Below are 19,207 nucleotides of genomic sequence, written 5' to 3'. Positions count from 1 at the left end.
ATATAGAACTATACAAAATATTTAAAATAAACTATGCAAAATGAAGCTAAGCATGTTTTTGTATCTGTCCTCACTGTCTCCGGTCTCTTTATTCCTGCCTGCAGCTCCAGGTCCAGTGGCCTCATGCTCTCCAGCTTGAAGGGGTGCTTTTGGTATCCCAAGTAGAGTAGGTCTGCTAAGACACGTTTGTTCAGATTTTGTAAATCTGAAATTATTTTACTTTGCCTTCATTTTGGGGAGATAATTCTGGACACAGAAATCTAGATGGACTCTCTCAGCACAGCAAGGGTATAGTCCCTTCATCCTCTGGTCTCCACTGTTTCTGGGAAAAGTCAGTTGTAATACGTACTCTTCTATCTATATAACTTGTCTTTTCCCCTCTGCAGCTTTCAGGGTTTTCTTTCTCCTTGGTGTTTGTGAGTTTGACTGTAATGTGCCTAATGTGTGGTTCTCTTCATGTTTAACTTATTAGGGATTTGTTGGGCTTTCTGGATATGCAGATCGATACCTTTAATCAATTTTGCAAAGTTCTCAGCCATTTTACCTTTAGACTCTTCATTTTCCTCATAAGATGCCAAATATACACAGGTTAAACCATTATATTGCCTTGCATATCTTGGACTCTCTGGTTGGTTAGGTGGTTTTCACTTTTTTACTCTTTTTATTTCATCTGGGACACTTCCTACTGGCCTGTCTTCAAGTTGATGTTTCTTTCCTACACGGGTCCAGTCTGCTGTGAAGCTATCTATGGATTTTTGTTCTTGCCGTTGTATTTCTCATCTTTTACATTTCTATTTGAGTCTTTTTATTGTTTTAACATCTCTATTAAAATTAACCATCTCTTAACACATATTGTCTACTTGTTCATTTAGATACTTTGGCATTTTTATAATTAAAAAAAAATCTCTTCTGATAGTTCCAACATCTGGACCATCTCATTGGTTGACTTAAATTGCTGCTTACTCTCTTGGTCGTAAGCACATTTTCTTACGTCTTAGGTCTTAAAATGTTAAAAAAATTATTTGCTAGACATTTTTCACAAAAGGAAAGTAGAGACTGAAGTACATGCATAGTTCCTAAAAAGGATACACCACTTTTTTATATTGGGTCACTAGAGCTGAGAGCAAAGTCAATTTGACTTGTGGTTGGTCTGGGTCTGGACTTTATTGCAACTTTGGTTTGATTCAGTTCATTATTGGCTTGCAATGTTTTGAAAGTGGGATCAGAAATCTCCCTTCCAGGGGTCAGCAGTCTGAGAACTGGCATAATTGCCAGGATTTCTTGGAGCTTCACAGTTACACTGTCAGTGTTTCAGACCACAGGCGATCTCACTTTGTGTTACCAACCCACTGCCAGCTTTTTGGGTTGCTAGGAATTTCACATTGTCCTCCTGTCTCACCCAGCTTTTCACACTGTGGGAGAGTTCTCCTGTACTAGAATGCCTGTTAGAGGGCTGTGGGTTCCCCCAGACCTCCACCATAACCCAGCCCTTGGTGGCTGAAGGCCCTGGGATGCCAGGAGTTGATTACTTTCAGCTGCACCTGCCCTGCCCTCAGCCTTGATATCTGCCCCGAGACCCTCTGAGAAGACTCGTGGGAAAGAGATGATAAGTAATGGGCTCTGTAGCTGGGCCACTTTAGAATTCTGTCACACCAGCCCACATGTAATTAAGTTTAGCTGGTCTCTTCCTCCCCATTTTAAGACAAAGTCCTCCTCTGCCGGCCTTCCACTGGTGATGAGAAAAGCCTTGGGTTTCTTCATTTCTGTGAAGGGCTCATCTCTGTCTGGAGTTCTGTTCACTTAGTTATATCCTCAGCTTGCTGGTAAATTTAGAAAAACTAATTTTGTAATTTATTAATCTTGGTTTTATTGTTAGGGTTAGAGCAATAGTCTCTTGTGATCTTTCCTTTTTTTACATCTTAACTAGAAATTTATTCTTTAATAGTCTCATGAATTAAAACTTAAAAAACAGCCCCACTCAGATAGCCACATGTTAGGACATCTAGTACAGGGTGAGTTGTGCACAGAAGAAAGTTGCACAGGGGGTCATGTAACTTTCCAGGGGATGTGGCCTATAAGGTTGGCTCCTCCTTCATGTGGCAGTGTGACCCAGGAACCCAAATCACAAGGTTGCAAGGAGGTTCTTCAGCACTGTTAGTGGTAACCCAACAAAACCCCTCTAAGTTGTTCTTGGCCTTCTAGGCATAGAACATCTTAGGTGGTCAAGGAAAATCAGCTTGGAGTAAGCTTGGAGTACCCAGAGCACTCAGAGATTACTGAAGCCTAGTATAAACTCACTAATGAAGCAGATAGCACCACTGCTGTGTGGCAAGGACAGGTGAGGCTGTAGTCAGAGGCCTACCCAAGAGAGGACTGGTCCTTGTTCACCGGCACGCCCACTGCGGGTCTGCTGAGGTTCTGCCTCATGTGACCTATGTCCTGTGATTCAGGAGTGCAGCCCAGCCCGTATCTGTAACAGTGATGGCTGTCATGGCCGAGGAAGAAGACAGCCTGGAGAACCACGTGTGACCCAATGGTGACAAACACCACTTCCATTCACATGCCATTGGATGGAGCAAGTCACTTAGCCAAGTCAGAGTCAATGGGTGAGGAAGTACACTCTTTCTCTGGGGAGAAAAACAAAGATTTTTCACTAATAATGTATTCTACCACAGTCCACCCTTCTGGTCACACATATATGCTTTCCTCCCCATTTCCAAGGTGACAATCCAAAGTCCCATCTGAGCAGGCCATCAAGATTTTGTGATCGTCTTTATGTCAGGTCTTGATGTGGCTCCTCTTGCTCTGCAGGCTGATGGACTAAAAAGTCAAGGCTCTTTCCTGGCACACGGGTGAGGTATGGCTGTTGGGCGGCATGAGATGACCGAAGCGAACACACCTGTCTGGAAAGGGGAAGAGTGAGATGCATGGCAGTCAGTGGTCCACAGCATTCTCACTGGGTACGTGCTGAGAAGATCCTTCTCTGGGGGCGAAAGAGGGTCCTTGAGGAGGCCCTGAATCTGTTCCCCAAGAGTATATTCCTAGTCCACTGCTCTCCATGGCCTTTTATCCATCTCCTGGGATTTCCTTTTCTATTGTATTTCTTGGCTACATCTAAGAGGCCAGTGAGAAATCTTCTCTCCCTGAGCTTATTTCCCAGATGACTTCTTCCCATAGAAGATGTGGGGCCCCAGGGTTTAAGTCTTGAACAATCGACGCCTCTTTTAGTCCAGACTGGTGGTCCTCTGGGAAGTACAACTCTCAGAAACGTAATCAGTTCCATTTGACTTCTTTCAGTTCCATGTGCCAACAGACCCATCCATAATTCATTTGGAGGTGTATCCTCTCTCTAGGCTTTACTGCAGGTACCTTGAGTTTAGCAGGAGTTTGTGGGAAAGCCACTGCTAGTCTCTTTTTGTCCAGAGCTATGTGGTCTAACTGAAAACTTCTGGGTGCCTCCTTGATTCTTTCAGAGACTATAACAGTAGGCATTAAGGCCACACCTTTAATTTGCTAAAGGCAACGTTTTAATTGGCCTTCATTGCTCAAAACCCTTTTCAGATTTATCTTTTACTGGTTAGAGAAGAAAATCATTTCTATATTCAAATACATTAAGACTCCAATTTTCTGGAATTTCTCTTCCCTTTCATGCCTACTTGTACACTGGCCAATTCTTTTCTGAGTTTGTTTTGTATAGTACCTTGTCACATGCAGACGAGACCAAGCAGAGCATGTCCTTCCTAGTGTTCTGCTGGTCCGCTCTGCCTAAAGCCTCAGCTCATTAGGGTATCACTTGCCTAGCAAATTATCACAAAAGACAGTTTCACCGAATGTTATGCCATTTACCAAATGCCATCCTCCAGTCTCCAGTGGGTGTCTCCTCATTGCCTGCCACCCCTCTCTGAAGCCACATGTTTTAGGATTTGTTACACAACCTCTTACTTCTGACACCAAGTCCTACAGATCCTAGGATAGGCAAAGTGATGCTGCCATAATAAATTACTCCCAAATCTTTCTGCCTACAGCAAGGAGAGTTTATCTTTCCTCTTCACTACATTTTGCTTCCAGGCTGCTCTGCCATATATAATGCAGGATGACGGATTGGCCTTTATCAATGTGGCCAGCTATGGTGACAGAGAGAAAAGAAATCAAGAGGAATCATGTGCAATTTCTTAAAGCCTCCTCTCAGGAGTGACACACGTCACTTTTGCTTACATTTTGTTAGCCAGAGCAAGTCACAGGCCCAAGTCTGACATCTGCTGGGTAGAGAAGCACCATCTTCCCCCAGAGAGGGGGAGTAGCCCACAACACTATCTACCACACTTGCCTTATGGGAGAATATCTCAGAAAAGCAACCCAGGAGGTCTTAAGCAAAAGAAAAATGGATATATTCTGCAGTGAAAAATTCTTTTTCAAGTTTCACTCTGAAAATGTTGAGTTGAATGCACAGCCAATAAGGAAAGGTTTTTACCTGTATTTTGTAAAAACTGTTAGAAATGGGGCAAATATGTAATGATTACCCTGTAGAAAGATGCCTTGTGGCCTGTCTTAGACCTACAGTGTAGAATGGCTGTCTTCCACGTTCATTTGGAAATGCTGAAGCTGGTGGCAGCGGCTCTAAGATTGGTCCCAGCTCTTGGAGTCTAGGATTTCATTGACCAAATCACAGCTTTACAAAGGATTTCTAAAACTTGTTCCGCATCTCCTTTTTTTTTTTTTAAGATTTTATTTATTTATTTGACAGAGATCACAAGCAGGCAGAGAGGTAGGCAGGCAGAGAGAGAGGGGGGAAGCAGACTCCCCACCGAGCAGAAAGCCCGATGTGGGGCTCGATCCAAGGACCCTGAGACCATGACCTGAGCTGAAGGCAGAGGCTTAACCCATTGAGCCACCCAGGCGCCCCTCGCATCTCCATTTTTATATGTAATCTGTGTATCTTTAAAGGTTTTTCAAGGAAATTATAAGTCTTTGAAAATGTTATTAAATATTCCACAATAGGGGCGCCTTGGTGGCTCAGTGGGTTAAAGCCTCTGCCTTCAGCTCAGGTCATGATCCCAGGGTCCTGGGATCAAGCCCGGCATTGGGCTCTTTGCTCAGCAGGGAGCCTGCTCCCCCCACCCCCCGCCTGCCTGTCTCTCTGCCTACTTGTGATCTCTGTCAAATAAATAAATAAAATCTTTTAAAAAAATAAATATTCCAGAATAGAATATCAACTTGCCTGTTTGCTTTTTGAGTTTCAAACAATAAGACATTTGCAGGAAACAAACATTTTTAAGCGTATACTTGATCTTGTGGCTTTTTACCATGTGCTATTCTAGTCCTCTGTTTGGAACATAAAAATCATTTCCACAGCAACTAATTATAGTCTAAGTCACAAGTGTGGGGAATTAGAGGCAACCATCATGCAAATATTAAAAGCTTATCTTTGAAGTTCTCTCAAAAACTAATACAAGCTAATAAGATGCAGAAAAGACACAGACAGTATCCAATGTAGACATGAACTTCTCAAGTTGGGTTTTGGGTGATCAGCTTACCATGAATCTGAAGAGAATTATTTTCTGCCCAGTACTTCAGACCTTTTTCAAAAACCAGTTGAGCATATTTGTGTGGGTCTATTTCTGGCTTCTCTTTTCTGTTCTGTTGGTCTCTGCCAACACCCCACTCTCTTGATTACTGCATATTATATCTTCGTATCAGGTAGTGATTCCTCCCACTTTATTGTCAAGATTGTTTTAGCTATTCCAGGGCCTGTGCCTTTCCACATAAATCTAAACTAAGCTTATTTGTGTCTACAAAATACTTCCTTCAGTTTTCATGGGGCTGGAATTAAGCCCACAGATAAGTCTAGGAAGACTGGACACATTTACTACGTTGGGTCTTCTGTTGCACATGCGTAGTGTGTCCACACTCACTAGGTCGTCTTAGACAGCTTTCCCTGCTCCTGTGTCATCAACACAGGGGGATCCCATACATCCTTTGTTAACCGAGTTTTTAAGTACTTCATTATCTTTGGATACTTTGCATATGACTCCATTACTTCTGGAGTGACTCTAAATGGTCTTGTGTTTTTAATTTTGATTTTCCGGACGTTCATTGTCAGCTTATAGAAATGCACTTGGATTTTACGTGTTATTTTTGTGTCTTGTGACCTTGCTGAACTTCCTAGTTCTAGGGGTTAAAAGAATTCTTTTCTTGTATGTTCTTTGAGACTTCTATATAGACAACCATGTCATCTACAAACAGAGTCAGTTTTATTTCTTCTTTTCCAATCTGCATACCATTTGTGTCTTGTTCTTGCCTCATTCAGTGGCTAGAGCTTCGACATTCAATACTAACAAGTTGTTCCTGATCATAGAGGGAAAGCATTCAGGCTTTCAGCATGAAATGTGCTGTTAGCTGCAGGTTTTTTGAAGATCCTCTTTATCAAGTTGAGGGAGTTCCTCTCTCTATTTTCCTGAGCATTTTTATCATGAATGGATGTTGGATTTTGTCAAATGCTTTGTCTGAGTCAATGGATATAATCACATTATTTTTATTCTTTAGCTTAATCACAAGTGGATTATATTAATTGATTTTCAAATGTTTAGCAATCTAGAATGCCTGGAATAAATCCCACTTGGACATGGTGAATAATTATTTTAGACATTGTTGAATTCAGCTTGTTGATATTTTGTTGAGGGTTTTAGCGCCTAAGTTTGTGAGTGATATTGGTCTGCAGAGGTTTTGAGTTTTGCTGTTGTTGTTGATTTATTTAGCTTTTACTTTCTTTGGTTTAAGCATCATATTGAATATCAGCTTCACAGAATGAAGTGGGAAGTGTTCCTTTGTCTTCTATTTTCTGGAAGAAGTTATATATAATCAGGTGTTAATTCTTTTTAAATTTTTTTTATTTATTTATGAGAGAGACAGAGAACACAAGCAGTGGGGAGGGGCAAAGGGAGGGGGAGAAGCAGGCTCCCCACTGAGCAGGAAGCCTGATGGGGGGCTTGATCCCAGGACCCTTGGGATCATGACCTGAGCAGAAGGCAGCTGTTTAACCGACTGAGCCCCCCAGGCCCCCCAGGTGTTAATTCTTTAAATGTTTGGTAAAATACTCCAGGGAAACCATCCAGGCCTAGAGCTTTATTTTTCAGAAACTTATAAATTGCAAATTCAATTTCTTTAACGATTGTAGGACTATTCAGATTATTTATTTTACTTTAGTTGGGGTTTAGTAGTTTATGGTTTTCAAGAAATTGGTCCATTTCTCCTAAATGGTTGGATTTTTTGGCATAAAGTTGTTTTTCATATTCCTTTATTATCCTTTTGATGCCTCTGGGATCTGTATTAATATCTTCTATTCCATCTCTGATATTGAGGATTCGTGTGCTCTTTTTTGTTGTTGTTGGTTTATGAATTTTATTGATTTTTTTTAAAGAATCTACTTTTGTTTCATTGACTTTCTCTATTGTTTTCCTAGTTTCGATTTTATTGATTTCTGCTCTTATCTTCATTATTTTCTTCCTTGTCCTTGGTTTCCATACCTCTGGAGAGAGGGCAGGGGTGTAACCAAATCTATTACATGCTTTAAAAACTCTGTATTACATGATATCCTCATTAGAGGGAGAGTGAAACATAAGAAGAGACATCTTCAGGGAAGAAGTTGGGTCAGTACCTGTGTTCCAGGTGCAGAGGAGGGGAAAGAGGCAAAGATAAAGCACAAAGGATGAGCAGGAAGAGGAGCTGAGCATCCTCGGTCATCAAGAGAGTTCGAGTCAGACCCCAGGGAGACAACACCTCACACCCACCAAGACAGCTGGAACCAAACATACAGATAATAGGAAGTACTGAATCAGAACCCCACAGCTGCTTGCGAGACTGTAAAGTCGTGTCGCTCTTTTGTTCCACAAAAAATTAAATACGGTTGCCACTGATTTGTACATTTTAAAATGGCTAAGATGGTAAATCCTATATTATTGTGTTCTACCACAAGAAAAATAGTTAAACACAGAATTACTCTATGTCCCAGTGATTCGGTTAGGTATCTGGCTCAGTGGGTTGAGCCGCTGCCTTCGGCTCAGGTCATGATCTCAGGGTCCTGGGATCGAGCCCCGCGTCGGGCTCTCTGCTCAGCAGGGAGCCTGCTTCCCTCTCTCTCTCTCTCTGCCTGCCTCTCTGCCTACTTGTGATCTCTCTCTGTCAAATAAATAAATAAAATCTTTAAAAAAAAAAAAGAAAGAAATGAATCCACATATCCATGCGAATACTTGTATGTGAGTGTTCACAGCAGGATTAAAGCCCATCAACTATGAACGGATAAACAAATGGAAGATTATTTGCTTGTTTAAACCAAAATATATAGAATAGGGGCGCCTGGGTGGCTCAGTGGTTTAAGCCGCTGCCTTCGGCTCAGGTCATGATCTCAGGGTCCTGGGATCGAGTCCTGCATCGGGCTCTCTGCTCGGCAGGGAGCCTGCTTCCCTTCCTCTCTCTCTGCCTGCCTCTCTGTCTAATAAATAAAATCTTTTTCTTTTTCTTCTCTCTTTTTTTTTTAAAGATTTTATTTATTTATTTGACAGAGATCACAGGTAAGCAGAGAGGCAGGCAGAGAGAGAGGAAGGGAAGCAGGCTCCCTTCCGAGCAGAGAGCCCGATGCGGGACTCGATTCCAGGACCCTAAGATCATGACCTGAGCCGAAGGCAGCGGCTTAAACCACTGAGCCACCCAGGCACCCCTAAATAAATAAAATCTTTAAAAAAATATACAGAATATATGATTCCAGATAATGGAATACCATTCAGCCATAAAAAGGAATGAAGTACTGATATTTACAACCACAAGGATGAAACTTAAAAATATTACGTTCATTGAAAGAAGCCAGACACAGGAAGCCACATATTGTACGATTCCATTAATGTGAAAAATCCAGAACAGACGGATGTAGAGAGACAGAGAGACTATTTCCAGGAGGGAAGGAAAAACGGGGAGTGCCAGAATGGGAGTGGGGAGTGGGGTTTCTCTTTGGAGGGATGGAAATGTTTTGGAAATAGGCAGTGGCAATGGTTGCAAAACCTTGTGATGTATTAAAGACTGCTGTATTGTATACTTTATGGTGAATTTTATGGTATATAAATGATATCTTGATTTTAAACAGAACCAATGGAGCCCACCGAGGAGAAGGGCATCTCCCTGGAGCGGTGGGCAAGGAGATACGAGTATGGGACTTGGAGGTGCCCAGGGTCAGTGACTGACCCCTACAGAGACTTTGAACTGGGGGTTACGGGTGGGCAGTGCCTGAGCATGCTCGTGCTGAAGCTGTGGACCTCAGCACTGACTGCACCCCGAAGAAAGGTAGTCATTGTCTTAGATGGGAGGAGTTCTAGGCTCCAAACTGGAAGAAGAAAAGCCTAAGTGGGTAAAGTGAAAGTTTATTCAAAAAAGCAAGAATGATCCAGCAGTGAGAAAGAACAAGAAGTGTAGAGTTTCTTTTGTACCTAAACAGTAACTAAGGGCTCCAATGGGGTTGAAAATAGGATTTCCCTGAAGGCAACCCTAGACAGTTGTTGTTGTTGTTTTCAGTGGGAGCAAGGGGAGGTGAAGTCAACAAGGGGAAATGAACAATGCTAGAGTAAAAATGGAAAATAAAGGGAATCCACATGAGGACTGATGTGTAAAGTTGTACTGGTTGTGCACTGCACAATTCTAGGAGGTGCCATTCACACTAATGTGTAAATGTGTGGCATTACCTAGAGATGTACAATCCACAGTCCTGGTTTCTTGATTTTGGCAATAGAGGATGCTTCCTCTTTTGAGACAGGAAACTTTGTAGACCGGGAGGAGGACCTACAAGGACACACTGAGGCAAAGCAGGAGGAAGTTCAGGGGCTCATGTCTGAGGCCCCCTTCTTTGTCATTCATGTAAAAGATGAGGTTCTCTTTCGAGATTAAGAGAGAAAAGTAGACATTTGTGGCAAGTCTAAAAACATTTGGAGCAGCTGATGAGTAGAGACTAGTAAGGGTCCCCCTCAGCTCAGATGACCCAAATTTATGGTGGACTTACTCACTCACCACTTCATGGCTTCCTGTAGCACCTTGGAGCTGGGCAATAGGAAAGGAGAGGATGGGATCACCCGGGGCTGGAAACATGCAACCAAGGAGGGGAGAAGTAAAGGGAACAGCAAGTCCTACATGGGCAGCTGATGGAGATCGATGGGGAGGCAGGGGTCCATCATGCCCTCGTTTACCTAGTGATCATCTGACAGGCCACAACTGCATGCCTAGGCATGCAGGAGCCATGGAAGGGGAGTCTGGGCTGCATCCCAGGTGGGACTCACAGAAAGGGAACGCACAAAGGGGAGGAAGGCTGGGTGGGCTGGGGGTATGAGGGGGCCTCGAAATCACAGTTGGGAGTTGAGGAGTAGCTGGCAGAAGAGGAACCCAGGCCACAGCTCTGTGAGGTCCCAGTGTGTGAGATGGGCCCCATCTGGCAGGCTGGCCTGTGTAGGGGGAGGGACAGCGCTTAGGACAAGGAGGAGATACGCAGAGAAGGCTCCCACTCAGGGCCAGAAGGAGGCTGCTGGGAGAAGGCAGTGAGCCTGACCGTGGCAGATTGTCCTGCCATCCACATGCTGATCCCCTCGCCCGGCCTAATTCTCTGCTTGGCTGTGGAGTTTGTTGCTTTCACCACGGATACCCACAACCACTCTTTAAAGCCCAGCTCAGTGTATGGCAGTATCCTCCTTCCTCTGTCACCTTGACAACAATACTTATTCCTGATTTTTAAAAAAAATTCAACTAAGTCCTGTGGTGGGGTGGGGGGTCTAGAGAGGAGATGCTTCCTGGCCGACAGGACTGTTTGGCCCCCATGCTAGGCCCTCATTTATTCGCGGACTCATGCGGAGACTCCACAGCCCATGAGCACCATGGTGGAAGGGGCCGGGTGGCCGTGCGTCCGTGAGCTGACATTCCAGCAGGACAGGAAGGATGGAGACCATGGAGAGACATGCAGCAGCATGGAGGGCAGGTCCTCGACGGAAGCTGAGGCATCCCACACTGAGCTGAGGGTGAATCACGGGGACACTCAGGGAAAGAGCTTCCTGACCCGGGGGAAGGAAAGGCCTGAGTGCGGCATGCACCTGGAGTCCAGTGGCTCAGTGGGGCCGAGGTAGAGAGGGGCTAGTGCCCATGCTGGATGAGGGGACATGGCCCTGCCCTCATAGGGCTCACATACCTTCAGAAAGACAGTAAGGGGGACAGAGAGGGATATGTAGTGGCCCAAGAACACAGAGGCCAGCCATCGCAGAGCAGTGCCTCCAGGGTGACTCCTGAGGTGAGCGAACGTCCAGATAAGGTGGGATGGGTGAGAAGGCCGCCAGGAGGGGCAGCCTGAAGGAGAGGCCTGCAGGGGGACGGAGGGAGAGGATGGACAGCAGGCGCCATGCCTCTTCTTCCTCCTGGCAGAATCCCCACTTAGTTCCAGGCAGTGGCGTACCTGGCCCTGGTGGCTATTGTGACTAGAGAGTGGCCATTACCAGCCTCCCTTGCAGCCTCAACAGTGCTGCTCCGGCAGGGCCCTGGGCAGGACTCCTGCCCCCGGCAAGGGCAGTCTCGGGGGAGCCCACTCCTTCCCTCTTTGGCCCGCTCTGCACAAGAGGCAGCAGGGATTTCAATGCCAGGATAAGGAAAAGTCACCTGCTAAGAACACTCAGGACACACAAGGACAGGCGTTGGAAGACACCACCAAACTGCCCCACAAAACCCAAGGCTGTCTGCCTCCAGAATTCTCTGTGAGTGCAGGTCACTGTTAGGTAGGGACTGTCCCTCCCAGCCTGATGTGCTCCTGGCCCTGATGGGGTGGGGGTGTGGGGAGGACACAACCGGGCCCACCCCTACAGCTCGCACACCTGCATGGAGGAGCACACGCTCCCACCTCGGACTCTTCCAATATCTCTATTATGTTCTCTAGCAATCGGCTGCATTTTTGGTGAAGAGCCATCAGTTTTTTCATAATTAGGGAAATCTTGGCATTCTAGTTACCCACTCCTCTTTTCAAAAGGATTAACTACTAGAGAAAAATATCATTTCCTTCTGGTGAAAATATCCTTGGAAAAACTTCAGGCTTTTAAAATCATGTCAGCATTCCTACAGATCTGATAATATTGTGAGCTCATGTATCTTACCACTGTGAAGTCAGGGTGGAAAATACATCATCTCTTTCAGATTCCCAGAATAACTTCAAAAGTTCCGGATCCCCAGATAAGTGTGCAAGAATGCGCAATTCAATCTGTGAAAAGTCTGGGGGACAGAACCCACATTAATTCTGAATCTACCAACAGTGTCCCTCATCATCGCTACCCACGCCGCAGCCCACCCTCAGCCTTCTGTCCCCACTGCAGCATCAAGGGCAACATCTCCCCCTGACCCCACCAGGGTCCTCTGGCCTCAGGGCCACTGGCCATCCCTGGGTCTGCAAATCTAAGGACTGGTCCTGCCTTCTGTGAGGCCCACAACACCTCTGGGGAAGGCCATAGGCACTCCTCTGTTCGTCCTGTCCATCACAAGTTTAGAGGGGCCTGCAGGTGCCCAGCAGTGTGACTTGGATTTGACAGTGAACAAAACAGATAGGCCTTTCTTCATGGAGCCCATGTTCTAGGAGTAGGAGACAATGTGTGTGAGTTATCTGGTCTGTCAGAAGATGAGAAGTGAAGTGGAAAAGACAGATCAAGAAAGGAGGCTCAGGGGGGAGGGGTGGTCAGGAACACCTCCTCAAGAAAGTGACACTGAGCAAAGGCACAGAGGAGGCAAAGGAGGGAGCAAGATGAGGGCGAAGAGGAGAAAGGAGGGGCAGACTGGGTGGGACTGTGAGGGGACACCTGGGGTCTAGAGAAGGTGAGGAACCATTGAAGCAGATCTGTTCTTATTTACTGTGCACAAGAAATCTTTCCTTCATATAAATATTTGCTTTAGGATTTGCTTTAAAGGAGGAATTCTGTAAGCACCTTTGAATTATCTACCATTCAAGTATTTGAAACATGAAACGTGTAAAGTGAGACACTGACACAGGGCGTCTGTCCAGCATGGTTTGCACGTACCTGCTGCCAGGAAGGTGTGGCCATCGGGGGCAATGAACATGCTCCTCGGGGAGATGGTGAGCACCGTGCCTTCCAGACCTGAAACATTATTTTATTTTAAGATTTTATTTATTTATTTGACAGACAGAGATCACAAGTAGGCAGAAAGAGAGAGTGGAGGAAGCAGGCTCCCTGCTGAGTAGAGAGTTGGATGTGGGGCTGGATCCCAGGGTCCTGGAATCATGACCTGAGCCAAAGGCAGAGGCTTTAACCCACTGAGCCATCCAGGCACCCCCTGAAACATTATTTTAAGAGTATTTGGTGAATTTGGTCATAAGCTGATTCATAGCCATTGCTCACAAGGAGTTTATTTTAATATCATTCCAAAGTCAAGAGTCCAGATTTCTGACTTTTCTGAATATTTTTATTAATATAATTTAAAAGCAAATGGTATTGCTGAGAGTAAAGTAGCCTTTCTGTTGTTAAAATTTTACATTCTGTCTAGGATTCTTGGTGAGGAAAAGCTCAAACACGGATCATTGAACATACTCTGGTAAGAATGTTCTGGAGGCCCCCGGAGCCTTACCACCTAGAAGACAGGGTTTGGGGAAGCTGTGGGGTCCTATGATGTGTAGCACATGTTTTGAAGGGCAGTAGGAGACAAAGGTGCTCATGGTCACCTCCACGGGTCCTGCTTACGGCGATTATGTATTTGAAAAGGACCCTGGTTATGCTTCACTCTTTCGTGGTTACCAAAGCAGAGAGGCAGGAGCATCCCACCAAGGGTGCAGGAGTTGGGGGATGGGCCACAGAACCTAGTTTGCTTAGATGTGACCTTTTTCTTTTTTAGAAATCTAACTGTCAGCATTTCAGTGGAAGAGCTCAGAAGAAAGAACAGTGTTAGTATGCTTTTATAAACATTTCCAGTAGATTTCAGACTTTAATAAAAGCCAGTTCTATTGTATGTTTGTTTGTTTTTTTCTCTATTGGGAAGTTGGTGGGGGAGAAATGGTGGGAAGGGAGCTACTTTCCTTGTATAATTATCATCTATTTTAACTTGTAAACTGCCGAAAGGGAGGTGCCTTATCCGTTTAGCTGTGTTTTATTTTTCAATGTGTATTTAAATCTTGGTCATGCAAATACAGAGAACTTGAAGACAAAGAAGTTAGTTATCCAGAAAAGCAATTATAAATACTTGCAGGTTTTTAGGAAATGTTACCCAAGACTTCAACAAGGTAGAGAGAAATGTGTTACCTTTAAAATCCTGTGGTTTAGTAATTTGAATTGGGTGCCTGGAGATACCTTGGATATTCTGTTAATAATAAGAGGAGAATAGCTTTAGTTGAAATATTTACTCGTAAATTAATCTGTGCCATTTGATCGTTATTATCATTACTTTAAAATTTTTTTTTAAAGTAAACTCTATTCCCAACATGGTTCTTGTACTCATGGCCACAAGATCAAGAGTCACATGCTCTACCAACTGAGTCAGCCAGGTGCACCCAAATCTGTACCATTTAAGGGCATTTAAAACGTGTCACTTTGGGGCACCTGGGTGGCTCAGTTGTTAAGCATCTGCCTTTGGCTCAGGTGCCTTCAGCTCAGGTCATGATCCCGGGGTCCTGGGATCGAGCCCCGCATCAGGCTCCCTGCTCAGCAGAAAGCCTGCTTCTCCCTCTCCCACTCCCCCTGCCTGTGTTCCCTCTCTTGCTGTGTCTCTCTCTGTCAAACAAATAAATAAAATCTTAAAAAAAAACCCAACCAAACAAAAAAATATGTCACGTTTTATTAAACCTTAACAAAATAGCTAAGCCAGTGTATCATGCATAAGCACATTACTACACAATACAAGTGTCTGATACTGAAACATAATTTTGGCGAGTATACCACTAAGTATAGTCAGCAACTGTGAGACAACTCTTTTTGACTCCAGCCTGTTTGGACTTTATCGTAATTATATACAGCATGCTAAACTACAACTTAAAAATTTCTGTATAACATGCTAAATATAGATTTCTGTGAAATTTATATACTGTAGTTTCCCCTTAAAAACATATTTTAAGATGAAACTTCTGGGGGCGCCTGGGTGGCTCAGTGGGTGAAAGCCTCTGCCTCTGGCTCAGGTCATGATCTCAGGGTCCTGGGATCGAGTCCTGCATCGGGCTCTCTGCTCAGCAGGGAGCCTGCTTCCTCCTCTCTCTCTCTGCCTGCCTCTCTGACTACTTGTGATCTCTGTCAAATGAATAAATGAAATCTTTAAAAAAAAAAAAAAGATGAAACTTCTGGTCTCTCCACCCTGACCACTGCTCTCACCTAGTGGTCTTGGCACTCAGTACTGGGCTCAGTCTTGGCATGTGCAACAGCCCCGTGGCCCAGTGGCCAGTGTGTCCACATCCCCTGAAAAACCATGTGACAGCTTACTAAGCACCTTCACACCCTTACAACTTGGACTGAACAGCCACTAACTTCCCTCCTGTTACAGCCATTCGAATCAGGAAAACTTCTGCGGCAACATCTTTTGTGTTTGGCGGTACCTTCCACAAAGACACCCTGTTCTACCTGGGAATGTTCTACTTGGGCATTGGTTAGGCTCAGCTCCCTGACTGGATCTGGTGAGGTTGTCAGATATCTCAGACCCCATGCTTTGGGCACAGCAACACCACATGGTAAGGCAGGCGCTGACACCCCATTTTTAAAGGTGAGGACACTGAGGCCCGAGGTATGAAGCTAGTGGCTCTCAAGTTTTCTCTACAACAGAATCACGTGATGTCTTAGAACAACACCAAATAGTCATGTGACAAACTCAGTAACAGGTCAGAGATGACAGAAAATGAGGGCCAGTGAACTTGAAGATAGTAGAAACTATCTAGTAGAGAGGAGAGAAGAAAAATTTTGGGAAAACATGAACAGAGGCTCAGTGACCTGTGGGATAATACTAGAACTACAATACGATTATTATTTCAGTCCCTGAAAGAGAAAAAACAGACCAGTGTTGAAAAAAATAAAGAAATAATGGCTAAAATTTCCCCAGATTTAGTGATAGACATATTTTTCAGATTCAAGAACCTGAACAACCTTAAATAAGATGAATTAAAAGAAAATCGGGCCCAGAAATACCACAACTGCTAGAAACCAAAGCTGGAGAACAATCTTGAAAGCAGCATGAGCAAAATGACCCAGGATAATAGAGGAGTGGCCCTGTGGGCGGCTGCCAACTTCGTGTCAGGAGCCATGTGCTCAGACCACAGTGGGGCTGACCGAGGGCACTGCGGCAAACTGCATCCTCTGGGAATGAAGGTGAACTGAAGCCGTTCTTGGATGAATAAACATGGAGAGAACATGTCCTCAGGGGGCCTGCTCTGAAAGGAGCGCTAACGGAAGTTGCTCAGGTTGAAGGGAAAGGTCCCGAGGAAGCCTTCAACTTAACAAATGGAGGATGAGCAACAGACAGGCTCAGTACCCGAAGAAGCATAAGGACTATTTTTTTCAAGCTCTTTCGAATATTTACTACTGTTAAAAGCAAACACGGTAACACTTCCTGGGGTGTTTACAGTGTGTACAGATGTAATGCATGGCAGTGAGGACAAGCTGGTGTTCGTAAGGCTTCCACAACTTACTGGGAGTGGTAAAACATCAAATCCAAAACTACACTGAACATGGATATGTCTACTATGACCCCTGCAGCCATCACTAAAAAGCATATCATGAGGGGCCCCTGAGGCCCCTAGGTGACTCAGTTAGTTAGGGAATGAACTCTTAGTTTCAGCTTGCGGCACAATCTCAGAGTTGTGGGATCAAACCCCACACTGGTCTCTGCTCAGTGGCGAGTCTGCTTGAAATTTTCCCTCTCCCTCTGCCCCTCCCCCTCCTCATGCTCTCTTTCTCTCTAAATAAATAAATCTTTTAAAAATATTATACGGTGGGGTGCCTGGGTGGCTCAGTGGGTTAAAGCCTCTGCCTTCAGCTCAGGTCATGATCTCAGGTCCTGGGATCGAGCCCCGCATCGGGCGCTCTGCTCAGAGGAGAGCCTATTTCCCCCTCTCTCTCTGCCTGCCTCTCTGCCTACTTGTGATCTCTGTCAAATAAACAAATAAAATATTAAAAAAAAATATTATACGGTGTGGGGTGCCTGGGTGGCTTAGTGGGTTAAAGCTTCTGTCTTTGGCTCAGGTCATGATCTCAGGGTCCTGGGATTGAGTCCCACATCGGGCTCTCTGCTCAGTGGGGAGCCTGCTTCCCCCGCTCTCTCTGCCTGGCTCTTGCCTACTTGTGATCTCTGTCTGTCAAATAAATAAATGAAATCTTTAAAAAAAATACAGTGAGAGGTAGCAAAAGTCCCAACACACAAATTGAAATGGAATTCTAAAAATTATTCAATAATTCAGAGAAAGGCAGGAGGGAAGGAACAGAAGAACAAAAACGGAAAGAACTAATAGAAAACCAAAATGGCAACCCAAATCCAACACTATCAATAATCACATTATGCTTAAATACTTTAAACACACCAATTAAAAACAGAGTTTGAGTGCACAAATCTAAGACCCAACTACGTTGTCTATGAGAAACCACTTCAGTAAGATTTAGATGGATTACAAGTAAATGGGTGAAAGAGGAGATGCCATGCAAATACCGATTAGGAGAAATCTGGAGTGGCTATATTAACATAAGACAAAGCAGCATTCAGAAGGGAATTTACCATTCATACAGAGGATAGCACAGAATGATAAAAAGGTGAATTTACAAGGAAATGTCAATTCTAAATATGCACACATCTAATGACAGAATTTAAAAGTACACAAAGCAATAACTGACAGACCTGCAGTGAGAAACAGACCCACGGTTACACTTAGAATCGTAAACACACTCCTCTCTCAGTAATATGTAGAAATGAGAGATAAAATCAGCAAGGATACAGAAGACCTGAATACTATCAACCAGCTTGACCTAATTGACATTTATAGAACGCTAGATCCAGAGACAGCAGAACACACATTCCTTTCAAGCGCACATGAAACACCATTCAAGATTGATGATACCATAGGTTGCAAAACAAGCAATTTTAGAAAAATTAAAATCACTCAAAGTATGTTCTCTGACCATAATGAAGGTAAACCAAGAATCAGTAACAGAAAGCTATCTGGAAAATTCACAGTTGGACATTAAACAACATACTTCTTAATTAGCCAGGAGTCAAAGTAGAAGTCTCAAGAGAACTTAGAAAATATGTTGAACAGAATGCAAAAGAAAACACATAGTATCAAAATCCACGAGATGTAGCTAAAGCAGTACTTACAGGGCAAGTTATAGCATTAAATGTTTATATTGGAGAAAAAGAAAGGTCTCAAATCAATAATTTAAGCATCTACCTTGAGGAAGTAGAAAAAGAAGAACAAATTAAGTCTAATACAAGTAATGGAAAATAATAAAGATCTGAAATTAATGAAATTTAAAACAGAAAAGCAATAACTGCTGACCCTTGGACAACATGGGTTTGAACTACATAGATCTACTTATACAGGGAATGTTTTTGAAAAATATGGACAGGGCTCCTGGGTGGCTCAGTGGGTTAAGCCTCAGCCTTCGGCTCAGGTCGTGATCTCAGGGTCCTGGGATTGAGCCCTGCATCGGGCTCTCTGCTCAGCGGGGAGCCTGCTTCCCTCTCTCTCTGCCTGCCTCTCAGCCTGCTTGTGATCTCTTTCTCTGTCAAATAAATAAAAATAAAATCTTAAAAAAAAAAACTAAAAAGAAAAATACGGGACAGTACTGCAGATGTATTTTCTTTTCCTCATGATTTTCTTAATAACATTTCCTTTTATCTAGTTTACTATTGTAAATTAGAATTATTTTAAGAATATAGCATATGATGCATAATACATACAAAATACCCATTAGTCAACTGTTTATGTTATCAGTGAGGATTCTGGTCAACAGTAATCTATCAGTAGTTAAGTTTTTAGGGGCCCAAAAGTCATATGTGAATTTTCTACCATGCAGGGGGTCAGTGCCCTAACCTTTGTGTTGTTCAAGGGTCAACTGTACAGAAGAATCAGTGAAGCCCAAATCTGGTTCTTAAAGAAGACCAATAAGATTGATAAACCTCTATGTAAACTGTTCAAGGAAAAAAAGGCCAAAATGATCAATTTCAAGAAATGAAAGGC

At 43.9% G+C, this 19,207-nt stretch overlaps 1 protein-coding gene across 1 annotated transcript in view; it reads right to left on the bottom strand.

Annotated features, from left to right (window-relative positions):
- Window positions 1-19,207, bottom strand: part of POLN (DNA polymerase nu) — a 157,374-nt gene that overhangs the window by 51,138 nt on the left and 87,029 nt on the right. The window contains 3 exon segments of the mRNA XM_045997769.1: window positions 12,159-12,273; window positions 13,071-13,148; window positions 14,304-14,361. Coding sequence (XP_045853725.1) covers window positions 12,159-12,273; window positions 13,071-13,148; window positions 14,304-14,361 — 251 coding nt within the window.

This window comes from Meles meles, chromosome 2, assembly GCF_922984935.1.
Source record: "Meles meles chromosome 2, mMelMel3.1 paternal haplotype, whole genome shotgun sequence".
NCBI classification, from domain to species: Eukaryota; Metazoa; Chordata; class Mammalia; order Carnivora; family Mustelidae; genus Meles; species Meles meles.
Note: the sequence above shows the minus strand (reverse complement) of the source record. Positions and strands in the feature narration are given on the sequence as shown.